At 44.9% G+C, this 14646-nt stretch overlaps 1 protein-coding gene across 1 annotated transcript in view; it reads right to left on the bottom strand.

Moving 5' to 3' along the window:
- BCAT1 (branched chain amino acid transaminase 1) overlaps positions 1-10704 on the bottom strand; it is a 126759-nt gene extending 116055 nt beyond the window's left edge. Inside the window, exon 1 of the mRNA XM_053557157.1 lies at positions 10587-10704. Coding sequence (XP_053413132.1) covers positions 10587-10592 — 6 coding nt within the window. The 5' untranslated portion in view covers positions 10593-10704. The remainder of the gene's footprint in view (positions 1-10586) is intronic.
- Between the last annotated feature and the right edge of the window lie 3942 nt (positions 10705-14646).

The raw sequence follows: 14646 nt of genomic DNA, 5'->3' as shown, positions 1-14646 counted from the left end.
CACAAATAAGTGTACTTTATTGTATTTGCTTTCCATGTGTCTTTTTCCTGGAATACACTCGTTTCTCAAGAGTAAAAATAATGCTTGGGTTCTTTTTTTTTTTTTTTGTAGAGACAGAGTCTCACTTTATGGCCCTCGGGTAGAGTGCCGTGGCCTCACACAGCTCACAGCAACCTCCAACTCCTAGGCTTAGGCGATTCTCCTGCCTCAGCCTCCCGAGCAGCTGGGACTACAGGCGCCCGCCACAACGCCCGGCTATTTTTTGGTTGCAGTTTGGCCGGGGCCGGGTTTGAACCCGCCACCCTCGGTATATGGGGCCGGCGCCTTACTGACTGAGCCACAGGCGCCACCCAATGCTTGGGTTCTTTCTGTTCTCCTATCACCTAGCACAAAGGCTGACGGCCTTAGTAGGAGCTACATACATGTTTAATTAAATAAAACTTAGATCAATGACTTTTTGCTGATCATTATCATACTATATATATGACAGATTGTACTATATAAACGACAGATTATATATTCTCAATATAATTGTCACTGTGAAGTTGGGTGTACACATTACATTCAACTTACTCTCTTAATACATACTTTTCAATTAGGTATATTTAAATACAACGGTTTGGAAATATCATCAAGAAATACATCCCTGGTCTTAACTAAACTTTGCTGGGTTATCTGTATTTCAGGGGTTTTTGATAATGGCTCTAGGGTCAGGTTAATGTCACTACAAAGTATTTTGTTTAAAATCTCAACTCTGGCGGCGCCTGTGGCTCAGCGGGTAGGGCGCTGGTCCCATATGCCGGAGGTGGCGGGTTCAAACCCAGCCCCGGCCAAATTAAAAAAAAAAAAAAATCTCAACTCTGATCATAATAAACTCATACAGGTCAAAAATCAAACAGTGTATCAATGTATACAGTGAAAAGGCTCATGGTGACTTTACCCTTGCTTGTATCCAAAGGGCTTATTGGTTCTTTCCCTTACATCCTCTCTTCTTTTCTCTCCCTCTTTTCTTATTTTTTTTTTCCCGAGACAGAGTCTCACTGTGTTTCTCCAAGCTAGAGTGCCACACATCAGCCTAGCTCACAACAACTTCAAACTCCTGGGTTCAAGTGATCCTCCTGCCTCAGCCTCCCGAGTAGCTGGGACTAAGGGTACCCACAACACTCGAATAATTTTTGTATTTTTAGTAGAGAAAGGGTCTCAATGTTGCCCAGGCTGGTCTTGAACTCCTGAGCTGAAGGGATCCTCCCACTTCAACTTCCCAGAGTGCTAGGATTATAGGCATGAGCCACTACGCCTGGCCCACACTCTTTTATTTTATTTTTTTATTTTTTTTAACTTTTTAGACATAACTTGTTTGTTTGTTTGTTTAAACAGAGTCTCTTAGCCGGGTGTTGTGGCGGGCGCCTGTAGTCCCAGCTACTTGGGAGGCTGAGGCAAGAGAATCGCTTAAGCCCAGGAGTTGGAGGTTGCTGTGAGCTGGGTGAGGCTACGGCACTCTACCGAGGGCCATAAAGTGAGACTCTGTCTTCACAAAAAATAAATAAATAAATAAATAAACAGAGTCTCACTTTGTCGCCCTAGGGTTGAGTGGCTTAGATGTGTCATAGCTCGAAGCAACCTCAAATTCTTGGGCTCAAGGGATCCTCATGCCTCAGATTCCTGAGTAGCTGGGACTACAGGCGCCTTTGAAGATGCCCAGCTCATTCTTCAGAGTTTTTTTAGTAGAAATGGGAACCTGCTCTTGCTTAAGCTAGTCTTGAACTCTTGAGCTCAGGCAACCCACACGCCTCAGCCTCCCACAGTGTAGGATCACAGGTGTGAGCCACCCAGCCCTGGCCACACACACTTCTCATCTCATTCTTTTTACACCTGGGTGATGACTTAGGTAGGTGGCTTCTGATCTTTGCTATTACAAACAATGCTGCAAGAAAGACTCTTGTTCATCCCTCATTTCACATGTGTGCAAGTAAACCCAACTAAACTAATTATTAACAATGATGTTGAATCAGTAAATCTATCCTACACCACAGTTAATTTCCTGGGGTTGCAAATGATCCTTTCTTTCAAGATTTGAAATGCTGTTCTTTAACATCAAGTGATAGATTGGTGTGCTATGGTACATAATGTTCTAACAACACTGGTCAGGAGAAGGGAAGGTGACAGAAACAAGTAAATACATTAATGAGACACATAAACATTCAGTTATTAAGGGGCATAACCGCCCCCCCCCAAAAGGAGCACAAATCCTATTGACACCCTCTATCTATACATTGACTGAACTAAAGACATCACTAATAAAATATTTGCTTAAGTGTTAGTGAATTTTTAAAATGCCAGTTTAGGTAGTAACATCATATGTTATAACCAGGTAATGAAAGCATGTATAATATATGATACTGTAAGCCAATAAGGGTAAAGTCTCACAGCAAACTATCAGCACAGCAAGCAAGAAGGGTTGCTGTGTATAACCAAAAGAAAAGGGAAGTAAGTTATTTATCAGTCGACGTTTGTAAGTGAAAATAGCAGGTGGCAGAATTGTGCACAAGGCATTTGAGAAGTCCTGTTTCTTGAGGTAGTTAAGTAGAATTGAACTGAAAGCTACAAAAACAAACTCAAAAGAACAATCCTTCTTTGGAAGAAGTAAAGGCCCCAAATGACCTAACAGATTTTTTTCTTTCCAAATTCTAGGATTCATTGAACACTACATCTAAGTGCCTCTTTTGTTGGATGTGCTTGCCTGTGGATGCATTCATTGGTTTGCTTAAAAACTGCATTGTTTGCAACAAAGAAAAACATGTTAACAGTATCAGAACTGGTTAACATTCCCAGACACATGACTTTCTTCTATATTCTAACTCAATTCAGATTTAGATGCTACCTAAATCTGAAAACAGCAGTGATTGAACAGACGGGCATTGCTGGGTTTGTTCATTATGATTTTTGAGGTGTTCTGTTTATCTCATTACGTAGCATCTTTGTGTATGAATTTTCTAACAACCTATTTACAATCTACATACAGCTTTGCTATCAACATACTGTAAAAAGTCAGAAAATAAAAGCCATAAATTCGGTAACAGGCGTGAAGATATGTGAATACAGTTTTCTTCGTTCTTATAATCCTCTGTCTTTGGAGATTCAATTAAAACTGACTCTAAAGAAATCCAGATGTAGAAAGATATAGTGTATTATTCAAAACCAAAGATGTGGTGGCACCCATAGCTCAGTGGGCAGGGCACCAGCCACCTACACCGAGGCTAGCAGGTTTGAACCCAGCCCTGGCCTGCTAAAACAACAATGACAACTGCAACAAAAAAATAGCCAGGCACCGTGGCGGATGCCTGTAATCCCAGCTACTTGGGACGCTGAGGCAAGAGAATCGCTTAAGCCTAAGAGTTTGAGGTTGCTGTGAGCTGTGACGTCCGAGCACTCTACCCAGGGTGACAGCTTGAGACTCTGTCTCAAAAAAACAAAAAAACAGAGAAGTATGTAACAGACACAATTAATCTGGATCTTAGTAGTCTAAAAATAGGCCTCGGCACTTGTAGCTCAGCAGCTAGGGTGCCAGCCACATATACCGGAGCTGGAGGGTTCGAACCCAGCCCAGGCCTGCCAAACAGCAATAACAACTACAACCAAAAAAAAAAAAAAAAAATAGCCAGGGCAGTGCCTGTGGCTCAAAGGAGTAGGGCACTGGCCCCATATACTGGAGGTGTCGGGTTTAAACACAGTTTAAACCCAAACTGCAAAAAAAAAAAAAAAAAAAATAGCCAAATGTTGTGGCAGGCACCTGTAGTCCCAGCTCCTCGGAAGGCTGAGGCAAGAGAATTGCTTAAGCCCAAGAGTTGGAGGTTGCTGTGAGCTGTGAACTATGACGCACAGCACTCTATTGAGGACGACATAGTGAAACTCTGTCTCAAAAAAAAAAAGGAAGTCTAAAAATAGGCACTTGATCTAACTCAACTAACATCTGTAAAGTACCAAGGATGGTGCAAGGTTCATGCCAGAGTAGAGGAAATGGTAAGTGCAGAGGAATTAGAGCATCAATCAGTATTTTATTTCCTGACTTCAAAACATAACCCTGTGTGCTATTCCACCCACATTTCATTCCACTGTAGAAACACAGTCACTGTGCTCAGAAAGTGCCTGGGGAGTGAGCTGTGGGGTGAGTAGTGCAGTGCAGAACGTAGAAAGGGTGGAGGCAGCTGAAACAATAAACACAAATGTAAGAATTCATTTGGAAGAAGCATAAATTCTCCAATATGACAAGAGGAATGCAAATATATAGAAGAATTGTAGGGGAATATACTAGAAAAAGGTCTCATGCAAGAAATTCAGGAGACAGAGGGGAAGTCATGAATTTTGAGCTGGGGAATGACATCAAAATCGCAGTTAAGGGGCGGCGCCTGTAGCTCAGTGGGTAAGGCACTGGCCCCATATACTGAGGGTGGTGGGTTTGAACCCGGCCTCCGCCAAACTGCAACAACGATTTAAAAATAGCCAGGTGTTGTGGTGGGCGCCTGTAGTCCCTGCTACTCAGGAGGCTGAGGCAAGAGAATCACCTAAGCCGAGGAGTTGGAGGTTGCTGTCAGCTGTGATGCCACAGCACTCTACTGAGGGCGATAAAGTAAGACTCTATCTTAAACAAACAAACAAAAATCACAGCTCAGAAAATGTTACTGATGAGGTATCCGGCCAGTCTTTCCAAAGGGCTTTTTTATTGGCCTTGTAAAGTTAACCTTATTCCTTAATGCCATCTGGACATCTCTGAAAATGCTATTCCAGTCAAAGCCTTGGTAAAATAACCAGTGTCTTTCATTGTGTCCTACAGAACAAAAGAGATTCTTGTTGAACTTATGCAAATAACTGTATTAGCAGAAATTAAGAATACTTACAATTGGCTTTCAAATTTCAGAGAAACAAGGAGAGAGAAAAATATTTCAAATTTTGCTCATAAGTACACACATTGCTGAAAGCTACCAATAACTTAAATGGTAGAAAATGGTTTTCTTGACTACTAGGAAACAGAGCACAGGAAGAATCACCAATGTTTTAAACCAGTGGTTCTCAACCGGTGGGTCATGACCCCTTTGGGGGTTGAATGACCCTTTCACAGGGGTCGCCTAACATCATCCTGCATATCAGATATTTATATTACGATTCACAACAGTAGCAAAATTACAGTTATGAAGTAGCAACGAAAATAATTTTATGGTTGGGGGTCACCACAATATGAGGAACTATATTAAAGGGTCATGGCATTAGGAAGGTTGAGAACCACTGTTTTAAACAAAAAGCCATAACAAATCTGCTAGGTTCAATGTAACTGATTTCTGTTTTATTCGAAGTTAGGTTAGCAATACTCATGGCCATGTTAGCTTTCTAATGAAAGTCCTGGAAGTCTGCTTCTTAGTCTGATGGTATTTAATTTCCTAAGTCATCAGAAATTTGAATTTGAGAGAACTTGCCAGCTTTTTCTACTACTTTCCTTAAAGGACAAACTTTGGACTTAGCCAGTTGCAAAAACACTCTCTGAGATGAATTAACATTATTACTGACAACATAAACTAAGACAGACTAATATTTTATAATATTAGAGCACACATATATAAACATAATCCACAGAAAATTAACCACCATTTCACACTTAACAATATTTCCTATACAGTTTCAACATACCACATAAGCCTAATATGTCTTTCTCAGACTTTCAGAGGTCTTAATATTTCAAAAAGACCAAATTTAGAGTTTTGATTTTGGAAGGTTTGTCAAATATCAAAGGCTTAAGACATTTGTTCAAATAGGATCACAAACCAAAAGACTCTAAAGGCTATACATAGCCAACTGATCACATGCAAATTCCTCCACAAATTTCCTTTTATGAGCCTTCTTCAACCTGCACAATTTACAAACATCCTAAACCTTCTGGTTTGCCCTCTGTTTCATTTTCTAAATAACCAGTTATTCTATTTCAGGACAAAATTTACCACACGTTGTATAAGATCCTTTCTTCTACAATGCCATTTTCCTTTCTGTCTAATTTTTCTTACTCTCAAAAAACCACTTTTCACAAAACAGGATCACAGTTTACTAAGAAGTTAATTAGGGTGGCACCTGTGGCTCAGTGAGTAGGGCGACCACCCAATATACCAAGGGTGGCAGGTTCAAACCTGCCCCGGCAAACTGCAACAAAAAAATAGGCATTGTGGCGGGTGCCTGTAGTCCCAGCTACTTGGGAGACTGAGGCAAGAGAATCACTTAAGCCCAAGAGTATGAGGTTGCCGTGAGCCGTGATGCCACAGCACTCTACCAAGGGCAACATAGTGAGACTCCATCTCAAAAACAAATAAATAAATAAGAAGTTAATTATACTTTTGGCTAAACTGGTAATTAGAAGGTTTAAAAAGCAAAAACTTTATTCTCTGACAAAGACTCAGTTTCCCAAACAATCTAAACAACCAAATTATTATGTTTTACAAATGACAGACATTTTACAGAATATTATATGACTTCAAGCTTGATTTTAAGTTACTGAAAAATCTTCTGAAACCACAACATAGGCATCATTTCTGATGTCTTTTCATTGTCCCCCTAAGTCACATGGCCACTGCTGCATCAAAGATGGCTGCAAAAGACAAGACCTATGTCCTTAATTCATCTTACCAGGTGCATAGTTCAAGACAGAAAGCAGGCAACTAGAACATTCAGTTTCTCTCAGAATAGCCAGGAGATAAAGTTCGAGCAGGGACATAGGGGCCATGTGGGCTAGACGGTAGCTGCTGGCCTAAGTATGGGGAACATGTCCCTTAGGCCTCCCCATAGCTGCTTCTCTAGACCTCAGAATTTAGAGGCTCAAAATCAAGAACATAAGCTCATAGTCGAATCTAGCAGATTTAGAAATATTACAGAGATGGTAGATTTATAATCTTTGGACATTTGAACTTTAATAACAGGTTTAAAACCAGTTTTATCTCAAAGGAATCCACAATCATCTGAACAGCAAGGCATTTGAGTCATCCTGCTCACACTAAGTTCTCGGTCTCCCCTCTCGGTCTCCCAGGAGACATAGTGACGCCACAGTCTCCAGTAAACCTTCCTTAAAATGCTTCAGCACACTTCCCAAACAGGGTGGGCTTCCCCTGTGTGTTTCCCATTTCCTCCCCTCAGACAAACCACAAACACGTCACAGATGGGTTAAAAACAGGCTCACAGATGGGGAAAAAAACGGGATATGGACAGGGGGCAGACACACAATCCATTTGCCCTGTGAAAGGGAGGGGGGCTGGAGCCCCACTAATTGTTATCCGTCTCCATCAGTCTCCAAGCATTCACAGGCCCACAATTCCAACCTATTTTCCAACCTCAGTTTCCCACTGGAATTGCCCGAGTGGTACTCAGTAGGCGCTGGGAGTTGATTGCGCTCCCCTTCTTCCTGAGCAGGACCTCCTGACGGGTCCTACCTTGCCTCAGACTCTCCCAGTGCAGGTGCCACTTCCTCCCAGTGTTTGGCTCTTCCAAGACCGGCCAAGGGGGTCTCTTCTCTGCCCAGTCGAGGTGTCCACACAGGGAAGCAAGACTGCCATCCCTGGAGTGCTCAGTGGTTCATGTCGCCCAGGCTGATCTCCCCCCTCCCACCGACCCACCCTTCGGTGTCCAGAGGGTTGACGGCCACCACCAGGTGAGTCTGAGCCCGTTCCCTCCTCTGGTGGTCACTTCCTGGGCAGGGAACCAATTCTACCAGTTTCCCTGGGGTTATTTAAAGTAACTGTGGTTACCAACACTGAAAGGCAATAGAGAAAGTTCTTCTCCAACTTCCTATACCAATTAAGAGGTGCACTCAAGGAAGTGAGCCATGGAAATCCCCAAAGAGATAACCAATCCAAACACTCAGGATGGCCACAGTTTAGAAACAATCTTTCATTTATGCACAGCAATAATTTGCTCCTAAACCCAGCCCTCTCAGGTTAATAGCCCTATTATCAGCTTTCTGGCTGTTCACGTCCCTCATTTTACTTCAACATCAAAAGAGATGGTTCCTAAGTTGTTTACAAAGAATTTACATTAAAATAATATGAACTATTGATTGGCTGTATATTGTTCTTTGTATCACAAATGACAGGACAGCAAGATAATGGATGAGGGAGCAAGTCAGGAACAAAATGCCTTTGAACAACTGCTCCCCAGATTGAGCGTGGGGACAACTGACGTCCCAAAGCAACATCTTTTTGGGCTGCTGATAAATTTTGTAGACCTCACGGAGCTCACACTGCTCTGACCCACTTATCTTTTCACTGGGAGTTGCACAGTTACTGAAGGAAACCATAACTTGGTTTTTAATTCTTAGCATAAATCTGTTATAATCAAATGATTGTTTTCGACTTCCTTTTATAGCAAGTTTTTAAACACATTCAAATATTTAGACCTACCCAGGTTCTAATGATCTGACGAGCAAGAGACATAAGAACAGAAAAGTTACTTTCTCCCTGTAGTTCTAAACTCAAATGAATTTACTCACTATTGAAACTCACCAAGTGAAATGTTGATCTAAATTAAATTCTTGTCCCCTCCCCCTTTTCCCTTTTTTTCTCACTAGCACCCTTTTGTTAGGCTAAATTCAGGTCTCACTCTGAGCCTAGGCTGGGAGGCCACACTCTGTGTCTGGAATGCAAACCCTTTCTCAGGACAGGCATCTGGTCCCCGCCTCCCACATACACAAACAGACAGCCCTCTACCCTTCTTTCTCTTAACCACACTCCACCACCCACGAGGTGGAGTTCACTGGCCTCCATCCCTTTCAGATATGTGCCTCTTTTAAATTTCCACCTTAATTCATTAAGGCATAATATGCATTTACTATTTGCAAACACACAACAGTATATGCTGTTTCTTATTCACTGTGTATGTGTTCATCTTAAAATACAAGCTCCAAGCCCAGCCTCAAGTCTGGAGAATTTGCTGAGGATAAAGGCAATCATGATGCCATGTGCAAATGATATTTTTTTTTTAAATAAAGATTATGACAGCAATACATATATAGAAGCAGAAAGATTTTTGAAATACTAAAAAGAACATAAAGGAAAGTCCTGTACTCCTGAGCTCATGCCTAGAATACAATCATTTCTTCATCTTGGAAAACACCAAAACCAGAAGTAAGACCACTGAAACACATCTAGCTTTGCACATTGTAAAAATCCCCTGTAAAAGGGACGGGGGTGGCTGGTGGACTCATGTAAAAACACCCACTAACCTACAAAAATTCAAAGTCAACCACAACTCCACACGGACGGGGGAAGAGCTACAAAAGCAAGGCTGCTTATTCTCATAATTTTCTCCCTTTACTCACTAATGCTATACTCAGCCAAAGTGGATTTTTCATCTAAAATTAAGCAGGCATGGGCACGCCAAGAACAACATCAGCAATAGGAGAAAGGTTGCTAAATGTTTCCCTGTGTGCGTTCGCACCGTCTCTTAACACAAAACGCATGGTTTCCACTCACTTACTGCTTACGTGTGGTGGAAATTTTCACTTGATGAAGAAGACGCCATTTATACATCTTTTTTTTTTCTTTTCTTTTTTTGCAGTGTTTGGCGGGGGCCGGGTTTGAACCCGCCACCTCTGGTACACGGGGCCGGCGCCCTACTCCTAGCGCCGCAGGCGCCTCCCAACACATCATTTGTACGAAGTGAAACTGTGGTCGGGGCTGGGCTGTGAATAAAGGCAGTTGGGAACCCCCCTCCACCGCCCGCCTGCGGAACTCTGAAGCTGGCTTCATTTCTCCCCAAAGTTCTGATTGCATCATGGGACTCTTTAATTCCAGGATGTTAGGTGGCAGGACCACCTGCTCATCCTTCACTTCCCTTGGAAAAAGCTGCTCTTCGCGTTTTAATGTCACAGCAGTTTTTCACTGTGCGAGACCAGGAAAGCAAAACATGGCAGGGCGCAGACGTCTCTGCACCTGCAAACTCCAGAAGTTAACAGGCAGCTCGGCCAATTATCCTTGATTAGCATCAGAGCACGAGCTTTATTAAGATGAGGTTTAATAAGCCAATTCCCTTAGGCATATACGATTTGTAGTCCCCAAAGCTTTAAATTCCACAAGAAACAAAGTAAGCGCAGCCGCCTTCTCTAACCAGCGAAGTGAGAGTTTCGCGGGTCGCTGTCCAGCCGCTGCGTCCAGCCTCACTCACGCCCTCCCGGAAACCCCGGGTTCACAGCCCCGGACACCCCCAGACCTCCTCTCCACCACCCCTCCCTCGCAGTACATCTTAGAAATTGAGAAAAGCCTCCTCTTCCTTTCCCAACTTCAAAGCACGCGGGGCAGGGGGCTGCGAGCGGCCTTATCTCTCGGTTCTCAAAGGCCCAGAAACAAAAGCCCGAGGAGGCGCATCCCGTGAGCGGAGCTTCAACGCGAGTCTGACCCGAACGGAAGGTCCCGACCCGGTGAGGTTGACAAGGTGTCTCGAACGATCGCCAAGAAACACAAACCTTCCGTCCCTTCCTGCCAACCGTGCTTTGCTCTGAGCAATTGCAGGCTCGAGTTGTACACACGTTTTTGTAAAATAGAGACAAAATCATAAGCAGTTACCTTCATTGCTCTGTCGCTCGTGAGGGACGCTGGCGCCGAGCCGAGGGCGAATCCCGGGGTGACGGCCCCGCGGCGCGGGGCACGGGGCGGGCGGCGGCTGGACAAGGGCAGCGGCTGGGCTCCGGCGAGGGCGGCCACGTGGCGGGCGGGACCGCGGGGATGCGGGGTCTGGGCGGATTGCATCAGCAGGAAGGCTCCGAGGCCGCCGAGCTTCCCCTACCCGCCCCCAGACCTAGTCTCTCCCTGCGCCACAATCCAGACCTAGCCCGGCTGCTCTCACCGTTCCCTCCTGCGGAGAGCCGGAGCTGCGAGCCAGGGACCCCAAACCTGCGTCCGAGTTACGCGGAGACCGTCTTGCATTTATGTAGGGCGTCGAGGAGGTGGAAAGAAACAGATCATAGATCAGACTGGATTGCCTTTCCCTGCCCACCGCCTGCGGGCCTCCTGGCTCCTGCGGGCCTCCTGGCTCCTGCCGGCCTCCCTGCCCACTGCCTGCGGGCCTCCTGGCTCCTGCGGGCCTCCTGGCTCCTGCCCGCCTCCCTACCCTCTGTCGCCAAAGTAACTTTGCTGATAGGACCCCGGCATAACCCTGCTCAAAATTAAACAACGGATCCCCGTCGCCTTCAGCAGAGCCTGTTAAATGTGTTCTGTGAATAGTAAATACATGTGGCTGGTTGTTCAAAGTTTGCCCATCTTTTTCTCCCATCCCTTCCTACCTTGGGCCAGTTCACCCTCAAATACAACCAATTTTGCAATTTCCTATGTCCCGGGGGAGGGGGTGGGGTGGGATTCATCCTTAGACTTGAGCGTATAAAATATTTTCTTTTCTTTTCTTTTCTTTCTTTTCTTTTTTTTTTTTTTTTTGAGACAGCGTTTTACTTTGTTGCCCTCGGTAGAGTGCTGTAGCGTCACAGCTCACAGCACCCTCTCACTCTTGAGCTTAAGCCATTCTTTTGCCTCAGGCTCCCAAGCAGCTGAGACTACAGGCGCCTGCCACAACACCCTGCTATTTTTTGGTTGCAGTTGTCATTGCTGTTTGGCAGGCCCAGGCCGTATTCAAACCCACCAGCTCTGCATATGTGGCTGGCACCCTAGCTGCTGAGCTACAGCCTCTGAGCCAGAATATTTTCTGATTTGAAGTTTCCTGCCAGCTCCATTGGTCCCCTGTCAGTTCCCTCCCCACCTCTTCACAAAAGCTCCAGGCTGCTACTTTCCATGAGTCCTGCTGCCAGGTCAGGCCCCAAAGCCTTTGCTCAAATGTGCTTCTTCTTTTTTTTTTTTTTGTAGAGACAGAGTCTCACTTTATGGCCCTCGGTAGAGTGCCGTGGCATCACAGAGCTCACAGCAACCTCCAACTCCTGGGCTTAAGCGATTCTCTTGCCTCAGCCTCCCGAGTAGCTGGGACTACAGGCGCCCGCCACAACGCCCAGCTATTTTTTGGTTGCAGTTCAGCCAGGGCGGGGTTTGAACCCGCCACCCTCAGTATATGGGGCCGGCGCCTTACCAACTGAGCCACAGGAGCCGCCCTCAAATGTGCTTCTTAATGACCCTCTCTGTCAATTCAGCAAACTCTGATTTTTGTGAATCTCAACTGAAGTTTTTACTTCACAATCAGTGAAGTTGCCACTGATTCCTCACAGGGAATTGTGCCCTTCGTCTATGCACTGCACTTTGTCCATATCCCTTATTAAAATTGATTTTCTTTATTTTAATTATTTGTTTGATGCCAGCCTCGGTGGCTAATGCCTGTAATCCTAGCACTCTGGGAGGCTGAGGTGGGAGGATCCCTTGAGCTCAGGAGTTGGAGGCCAGCCTGAGCTAGAGTGAGACCTCCTCTCTATTAAAAATAGAAAAAATAGGGCGGCGCCTGTGGCTCAGTCGGTAGGGCGCTGGCCCCATATACCGAGGGTGGCGGGTTCAAACCCAGCCCCGGCCAAACTGCAACCAAAAAATAGCTGGGCGTTGTGGCAGGCGCCTGTGGTCCCAGCTACTCGGGAGGCTGAGGCAAGAGAATCGCTTAAGCCCAGGAGTTGGAGGTTGCTGTGAGCTGTGTGAGGCCACGGCACTCTACCGAGGGCCATAAAGTGAGACTCTGTCTCTACAAAAAAAAAAAAAAGAAAAATAGAAAAAATAGCCTGGCTTTGTGGCTGTTGCCTGTAGTGAGGCAGAAGGATCCCTTGAGCTCAAGAGTTTGAGGTTGCTGTGAGCTAGGCTGATCCCACTGCACTCACTCTAGCCAGGGCAACAGAATGAGACTTTGTTTCAAAAAAGAAAAATTATTTTGTTCACAGATGTCACTTCATTGGATTCTGACATTCTGGAGGACAGATCCTTTGTCATGTTTATCTCCTATACCCTACTGTTAAAGAGCAATGGGCTCCCAGAAGCCAGTACCATGGCACCAGCTTTGAGAAGACAGAAACACAGGCTTTATTGCAGGACGAGACAGAGAAAAGAGCTGAGCTCCAATCTGTCTCTCTGATTTAGGGTGTGGGGTGAGATTATGCGCTCAGAGGGCAAGGGAAAGAATTATGGAATGTTGATTTGGCAGAATCTGATTGGAGAGTTTCAAATTATATCTAACCCCCTCTCCCCTAACTAACTACTTGATCTTTTGAAATATTTCCCAGAAATGGTGGATTTTCTGCAAGATGAAGGAGCCGAGATTCTGAAAGCCCTGGGCAGACTTCTTAATGACTCACCATCTCCAACAACCACAACCCGCCCCCAGTGCAGGGGCCCCTCCTGTGAAAGTCTCTGTCTTACTCAGGTGAGGGACTTCTGGCAGCTTCTCCTGTTCCTTTCTTTCTTGGCAATCGTCATCGTCTCAATAATTGGGTATTTGTGCAATGAGCTACTGGACCCAAGACCGAAACCCCTTTGTGTTCTTGACAACAAAATGTGACCATTTTCGGTCAGGAATATTGAGGCAGATTTTAGCCTCTTATCTGCTGGGCCAGTGGATCCCTTGCTTCTTAAAGAATCTGTCCTGGTCTTCTCTGTTCTGAGGGGAGGAATGGTTGTATTCAGGTGTTGTCGGAGGCCAAAGCTTTTTTTATCATGCATGCCCAGGCTGCATGAGTTTGCAGTTGTTTGCAAAAAAATGGCCCAGTATGGGCTGGTCCCAAGGTTACACTACCTTGGAGATTTGATAAATACAAATGTGTCAGTGCTTAACAACTGTTGGTTAAGCGAATGAATGATTGAATTTATTGTTTTGACATATTATTTGTATAGTCCAAGCACTGGGTAAAATGCTGGTAACAGAATGTTAAAAAACAAAAACAATAACAAAAATACAGCTTAGGCTCTAGCGTGGGAAACAGAAAATCAACCTTAAATCAGATAGCAAAACATCCATCAGTTGATGTAAGGATAAAGAAAATGTGGTATAATTTATACAATGGAATATTATTCACCAATACAAAAAACTGAAATGCTGATACACGTCACAACACGGATGAACCTTAACAACATACAAAGTGGCTCGGTGCCTGTAGCACAGTTGTTATGGTGCCAGCCACATATACCAAGGCTGGCGGGTTCAAACCCAGCCCGGGCCTGCTAAACAATGACAGCTGCAACAAAAAACTAGCCCAGTGTTGTGGTGGGCACCTGTAGTCCCAGCTGTCGGAAGCCATATAAGGTACAGCTCGGCCTTACTTCCTCTTCAAGTAAAAAACAGTTTTACCTTTTCCCGGTAACTTTACCTGACAACTAGCCAACCAATCACCTTATGCCCCATCTTACTTACTCTAGCCAATCCCCAGTTAACAACTCCTCTGAACCTCCCAACAAGACCCACCCGCCTTCCCCGTAATGCTTATAAGGCACAAGTTTTTTCAATAAAGTTGGAGACTTGATCAGAAAACTGTCTTGTCTCCCTTTCTCGCGCCCCTTGTTTGTTTTTCTCCTTTAGGTGGTTCCTGCGTCCCCGTTGCTGTCCCGCGGGTCGGGACACCCAGCTACTTGGGAGGCTGAGGCAAGAGAATCACTTAAGCCCAAGAGTTAGAGGTTGCTGGCTGTCACTCTACCCAGGGTGACATAGTGAGACCCTGTC

Source organism: Nycticebus coucang, chromosome 12 (assembly GCF_027406575.1).
Source record: "Nycticebus coucang isolate mNycCou1 chromosome 12, mNycCou1.pri, whole genome shotgun sequence".
In the NCBI taxonomy this organism is placed as follows: domain Eukaryota; kingdom Metazoa; phylum Chordata; class Mammalia; order Primates; family Lorisidae; genus Nycticebus; species Nycticebus coucang.
This window is presented reverse-complemented; position numbering and strand designations above follow the sequence as displayed.